General features: G+C 31.1%; 1 protein-coding gene across 1 annotated transcript; it reads right to left on the bottom strand.

The window, feature by feature from the left end:
- Nucleotides 1–1051: 1051 nt before the first annotated feature.
- On the bottom strand, nucleotides 1052–2242 carry LOC114193499. Its single transcript, XM_028083326.1, has 2 exons — nucleotides 1712–2242; nucleotides 1052–1544 (listed from the first exon to the last, which is right to left on the bottom strand). The coding sequence occupies exons 1-2, from the start codon at nucleotides 1987–1989 to the stop codon at nucleotides 1112–1114; spliced, it is 711 nt and encodes a 236-aa protein (XP_027939127.1). The 5' UTR covers nucleotides 1990–2242; the 3' UTR covers nucleotides 1052–1111.
- Between the last annotated feature and the right edge of the window lie 4932 nt (nucleotides 2243–7174).

The following is a 7174-nucleotide window of genomic DNA, read 5'->3' as shown; positions in this document are numbered from 1 at the left end:
TATCATGTATATGTAAAAAGTGCGTACACACAGGCGTGATAGCACATGTTTTCACCCTTTACAATTTAAATGATTCATATTTTATATATAAAATTTGTTATACATTTCAAAAGAAACACGGTGGCCAATACGCATAGGAAATTAATGTTTTTAAATTTGAAAATTTTCATCTTTTGATAATATATTTTTCATTTTTTTATCGTTTTCACCATTTACAATTTACAATACTCAGAGGGCATAGGTGATTTTAAATTTGAAAATTTTCATCTTTTTGTAACACTTTTCTAATTTTTTTTACTATTTTCACCGTTTACCATGTAAATAATTCATATTTTATTACAAAAATTGTTCAAAATTTCAAAAAAAACACATTGGCCAATACTTAGAGAGGATTTTTGTTTTCAAATTTGAAAAATTTACGTTAGTTCATACTAAAGAATTTATTTATTTGATAATTTATTTTTACATAAATGCATTAATGATTTATATATATATATATATATATATATATATATATATATATATATAAATATAAACCATACAAGTTTTATTGATTTAAATAAGAAAACTTATTGGACCTTATGTATATTAATTAAGCATCATTAACTACATAAACTCAACTTTAAGATAGTGTGCCAACAAGAACCGTTCAGCCATCCAAAAATACAACTAATGAACAGATAAAATTGTTTAAGATCAGAACTAAAATCAAGTTTTTACTAAATTTCAGAAAGAAAAGAAAAACATATTTAACTTCTTAAAAAGTTCTGATGTAAAATATTATAAAAAAAAAAATCGAAACACAAGTGGTCAATTCTGATTAAATTATTTTATTTTAGCTTGTGAGATCATTGGTAATTGTCCCAATACCATAGAATTAAAAATAGGCATCAAACAAAAAATCATATTTTAATCTTTACACGTAATTATCTCTCGTAATTTAAAGACCACACGTTATAATCAAGAACAGGATCACACAATAATAAAAATCCAAGTTGAAATAGATTATGTATATGAGGGCCAAAACATATTTTTGTTAATACCAAAACCATTTAAACTAAATTAAAAATATAATTATATTTACAACCTAAACATATTATTAATCCAAAAATCACTGATAATCATCATCGTCATCTTCTTCTTCTTCATCATGTTCTTTCAGATCCGAGAGACTCCTAGACTTAAAGCTCCCAAATTTAAGCCTCATGTGATCAACATAGGACTTAGGTTGTGGTTGCTGTGTCTCCATAAGTTGATGTTGGTGTTTTTTTTCCTCTGATGAAGAGGAAGAAGAAGACGATGGGGAAACTTTTTTGGGGTTGTGTTGGTAAAAATCTTCATCTTCGAGAAGAGGTAAAAGGGGCATCGATTTTGGGTTGGACCAAGTGTAGAAGGAGGATTTCCGGGACCACTTTGATGCTATCTGAACCCTTCTTCGCTTGTTGAAAGGGTTCTCTTGCTTCTGCAGTTCCTTCACTGTGTTCACCTGTGACAGATCCGTGAATGACTTCGATTTTCCCATGAAATGATTCGACAAACCCCTCCTTAAAAGAATCGGCACATGCCCATGTCAGAACCAAATTGAATATAAACACCGAAACAAAAATCGCAACATGCAATTGAACAGAATCATGATGATACTTTGAGTGTGTGATTAAAGTTTGAAAGAGAGAGAGAGAGAGAAGAAAAGAGGTTGAATTGAGAGACAAACTTAATGGGAAGAGAGTCTTCAAGGGAATCGAGAGAGGCCAAACTCTTCAAAGTGTTGTGAACTTGTTGTTGTTCTTGTTCGTCGTCGTCGTGGTCTGAGTTGTTTTGGTTTCGTTGGGACGAAACGGCGTCGTTTTCATCGTCGGTGTCGTCCGGGGTTCCGATCGAGGAGGAGGTTTCGGAGGAGTCGGCGGAGAAGCGAGCGGCTTGGGAGGGAAAGAGCGGCGGCGGAGAGGAGGAGACGTCGATGGTGAAAGTGGGACCCAGGAGAAGGTCCATTTTGAGGAAGCGAAGAAAAGAGAAAGAAAAAGGAGCAGAGGTTAGAGAAAGTAGAGGGTTAACGCGGAAACTCGTGGATTGAAGGTTTGGAATGAGGAATTTGAGAGAAGGAATGAAAGGGTGAAAGAAGAGAACTCAAAACAGAGAGAGAGAGAGAGAGAGAAAGAGGGTTATATAGTATGTCTGTGTTTAAAGGAGAGAGAGAGAGAAAGGGGATAATGTTGGCGGGCGGAGAAATGGCAGAAAAGAAACTGGTGTTGTTTGACATACTCATTAAGACAGGGAAGGGGCAGTTATCACAAATTTATTATTATTATTATTATTATTATTATTATTAAATAGTGTTATTTTTTTATATGATAAATAAAATTATTATTAAATTATGAAAATAAATATAAATAAATTTTAAAATTATTTTTATATAATTGTTATTTATTTTATAGGTAACTTTTTACTATATATAGTTGTTTTAAAGTGAAAAGGCAGTTAAATTTAAAAAAATTGTAAAATTTGAAAAATAATCATTTAGAAGGTAAATTATAAAAAATTGTGTAAAAAAAAAAGTCGCTTTGTTAATGTTATAAATAATGTGTATACTTTAACTTATAAGTAATTAAATATATTAATGGTCATGTTGGATATATATAATGCTTATCCATTATTTACTCCATCTAAAATATTCATTTTATCATCCGTTTTAATACACGTTAGACATCACGAAAAAATATTTCTAAGTTTCTTTTATACCTATATGTGTGTATATATATATATATATATATATATATATATATATATATATATATATATATATATATATAAAATAAAATTATTTAAAATAAGTTTTTAAATATAAACTTAAATAAAAATAATAATTTCAAAGTAAAATCAAATAAAATTGTATTATAAAATATTATTACAAATAAAATTTTTATTTTTTAATTAATATAAAAAATAATGATTCATATAATAAGAATTAAATGTAATATTAGTGGGTGTTAATGAGTATTTATTGAAAATCATAGTAGTGAAAAAAGGTAATTAAAGAAAAATGAAATTTTTCAAAACGCAGTGACATTTTTTAATATATTAGGGACCAAAGCCTATAATCATGAGGTCAACGTATAAACTTTGGTTATCTTATAACACAAGCTTATAGTTGTGCAAATAATTTCAAAAATGTCATCTCATTTTTGAAAGGCTTTACCTATGTGTCAAAATATAGGCTTGGGTTATTTGAAAGAACCAAAACCTATACTCATTTGCATATGATAAATTTGTGAACTTTTACAGCCTGTGAAAGGTCTTGTTGCATAACATGTAAAACAATTAATGATCTTTAGGATTTAATATTCCCACACAATAAAATATAATAGAGCACTAACCTTGATCCATAAGAGATCCTGTGAATATGCATTCTTCAATTTCTCTTCTCACACTTTCTTGATGGGTTGTTGTGAAAAGAACCTTATGGCCAGAGACAAAATCTCAATCCTTTTTATAAACCAACGTCCATCAAGTTGGTTTTTATTTTATCTTTATTATCACTTCCCATAATAATAATAATAATAATCAATAGGTCTTTAAATTTTATTAAATCACAATTGGACCCATCATAATATTTCAAATGAGTCACATAATAGAATTATTTCGTCAATTAATTCTAACATTCTTCACTCATATGATGTCATAACATCATGTGATTTAATACATAAACATAATGCACATTAAAAGACGTTACATAAATTGGGTCTATCATTATTCATAATTAAAGATACAGAAATAATAAGAGTCATGGCGGTCACACATCATTCGATCGACATGATCCCTTCCATGTACTACTATATCATCATTTTCTCCTTAATATGACCTTAAAACGAGAAGTCCATAATGGGTTCAAACATAATGTCATGTTTCCAAAACAATAACATAACATAATTTGTTTTCTTCATCATAATTTGCATGCATAAACATAAAGAAGAAAACACAGATTTCAGAAACTTATACATTAAAGAGCTCAGAGTGTCACATAAACATTAATAACATTAACATTTAACATTCACTAGTAGACATAATGCCCATATTCTTGACATGACCAGCATACAATTTGGGCAGTAACCCTTTTGTTAAAGGGTCAGCAATTATAAGATCTGTGCTAATATGTCCTATTGACACTATACGTTTCTAAACCTTTTCTTTAATGACAAAGTATTTCAACTCCATATGCTTAGCACCTTTGGAATACTTGTTGTTTTTAGAAAAGAAGATTGATGCAAAATTATCATAATTAATTTTCAATGGCTTAGAAATAAAGTTTCGCAACCAATTAGCCTGAATTGTGGCCTCAAAACATGCCATAAATTCAGCTTCCATGGTGGATGCAACAATGACATACTGCTTCGTACTTTTCCATGAAATCGTTCCTCCGGCTAATAGATATATATAACCAAATGTAGACTTTCTTGTATTCATACAATCGGCAAAGTTTGAATCTGTATAACCTATTACCTCAAGGTGATCAGATTTTCTATAAGTAAGCATGTGATTTTTTGTTCCTTATAGGCATCTTAAAACTTTCTTTGCAGCTTTCCAATGCTCCGGTCCTGGATTACTCTGGTATCTACCAAGCATACCAACTGCAAAGATAATATCTGGCCTCGTACATGTTTGAGCATACATCAAACTCCCAACAACAGATGCATAAGGGATATTTTTCATATGTTTCCATTCCAAATCATTCTTTGGACATTACATGAGACTAAACTTGTCTCCTTTCTGTATTAGAACGGGAGATGCTGAACATTTATCCATTCTGAATCTCTCTAAAACTTTATTAATATATGTGTTCTAAGATAAACCTAATAGTCCTTGTAATCTATCACAGAATATTTCTATTCTTATCACATAGTATGCCTCACCCATATCTTTCATTCAAAGTTATTGGAGAGAAACCTCTTAGTCTCACTTAATAAACCAAGATCATTAGTTGCAAACAAGATATCATCAACATACAAAATCAGCTTCAGATATATACACCGATCAATAGTGTTTTTCTTAAATCCAAAGGACACAACAATATCATTGAACTTAAGATACCATCACCGAGAAGCTTGCTTAAGTCCGTATATTGATCTCTTAAGTTTACACACCATGTGTTCCTTTCCTTCTTCAGTGAACCCCACTGGTTGGTCCATATAAACATCCTCTTCTAAATTCCCATTCAGAAAAGAAGTTTTAACATCCATTTGATGCAACTCAAGATCATAATGAGCTACTAATGCCATGATAATTCTGAAAGAATCTTTCTTAGAAATAGGTGAAAATGTTTCCTTATAGTCAATGCCATCTTTTTGAGTAAAACCTTTAGCAACAAGTCAGGCCTTGAATGTCACGCTTAGTCTTAAAGACCCATTTACACCCAACTCCCTTGCATCCTTCTGGCAATTCCACAAGGTCCCATACTTCATTATATGTCGTTGATATAAGCTCATCTTTCATGACATCTAACCACTTATTAGAATTATCACCATTAATGGCTACTGAAAATGAAACTAGATCATTATCAATACTTAAGTCATTTTCTGACTCTTGTAGATAAATCACATAGTCATTCAAAATAACAGACTTTCTATCTCTGTGAGATCTTCTTAATATTATTTCTTGTGGTTGTTCTACTATTGCTTCATTGTTAACCTCAGGATCATTAATTTGTTGTTCTTCTTAATTGTTCTGAGTTTCTACAACATGTGAAACAACAACTCTTGATAAAGAAGTACTAGCCACAAGAACTTGTACTCTAACTTCCTTAATCTCCACATTTTGTGAAGCTTCACTCCCACTAGTTTCACCATTCTCAATGAACCGAGCATTTCCAGTTTCAATGATTCTTGTATTATAGGTAGGACAGTAAAACATAAACCCTTTTGATTTTTCTAGATAACCAATGAAATATCCACTGATTGTTCTTTCATCTAGTTTCTTTTCTTTCAAATTATATATTCTTACTTCTGCCTGACAACCCCAAACATGCAAGTGTTTCAAACTAGGTTTCCTACTCATCCACAACTCAAAATGAGTCTTTTGAACAACTTTACTAGGAACCCTATTCAACAAATACATGGCAATCTTTAAATCATATATCCACAATGATACCGGTAAACATGAATTACTTAACATACTCCTAACCATATCCATTAAGGTTTGATTACGCCTTTCTAATACACTATTTTGTCGTGATGTGCCTGACTTTGTGTATTGAGCACAAATACCACGTTTCTCAAGGAACTTAGCGAACGGACCAGGATGTTGTCCACTTTCATCATATCTTCCATAATACTCACCACCTCTATCAGACCTTACGATTTTCCCCTTTATGTCTAATTGTCTTTCCACTTCATTTATATAAACTTCTAAGACATTCACTAATTGATATTTCTCATGCAGTAGATAGACATGTCCATAACACGAAAAACGATCAATAAAAGTGATGAAGTACTTCTCTTTATTGAAAGAATTTACATCAAACGGACCACATATATCAGTGTGTATGATTTCAAGAAATTGAGTGCTTCTCGTGGCTCCTTTCTTTATGTGTTTTGTTTGTTTGCCTTTAATACAATCCACACATACATTCAAATCAGTAAAATCTAAATTCGGAAGGATTTCATTCTTTACTAATCTTTGTATTCTTTCTTTGGAAATATGCCCCAATCGCTTATGCCATAGTAAGCAGATCGTTTATCCACTAAACTACGTTTAGTGCCAACATTGTGATGCAAAGTCATAAGAGTTTTAGCATATAAATTATCCAAATTCAATTGATATAAACCATCATAAAGTGTACCAGATTCAATCATAAAAGTACGCTTAAAAAAATTGAAACAACCATTTCCAAACTTAAAAGAGTATCCAGCAACATCAAGCTTAGACAAAGAAATTAAATTCCTAGTGATACTAGGTACATAAAAAGTATCCATAAGTTCTAAGTGATATCCAGTGTCGAGGATTAGACGATAAGTCTCGACCACTTCCACTGGAGCTTTCTCTTTATTGCCTATGAAGACAAACTTCTCATTTGGGTTTATGGTACAAGTTGTAAGAAATCCCTGCATCACATTAGAAACATGAGTCGTACATCCAGAATCAATCCACCACGTATTATGCGGAACTTCAGTTAAGTTTGATTCAA

Source organism: Vigna unguiculata, chromosome 8, assembly GCF_004118075.2.
Source record: "Vigna unguiculata cultivar IT97K-499-35 chromosome 8, ASM411807v1, whole genome shotgun sequence".
In the NCBI taxonomy this organism is placed as follows: domain Eukaryota; kingdom Viridiplantae; phylum Streptophyta; class Magnoliopsida; order Fabales; family Fabaceae; genus Vigna; species Vigna unguiculata.
This window is presented reverse-complemented; position numbering and strand designations above follow the sequence as displayed.

Excerpts from the sequence above, each read along its gene's own strand:
- LOC114193499 (XM_028083326.1), bottom strand. The coding sequence starts at position 1,989 with ATGGACCTTCTCCTGGGTCCCACTTTCACCATCGACGTCTCCTCCTCT. Across the intron at positions 1,545-1,711 it reads GAAGACTCTCTTCCCATTAA|GAGGGGTTTGTCGAATCATT; the intron begins GTTTGTCTCTCA and ends GATTCTTTTAAG.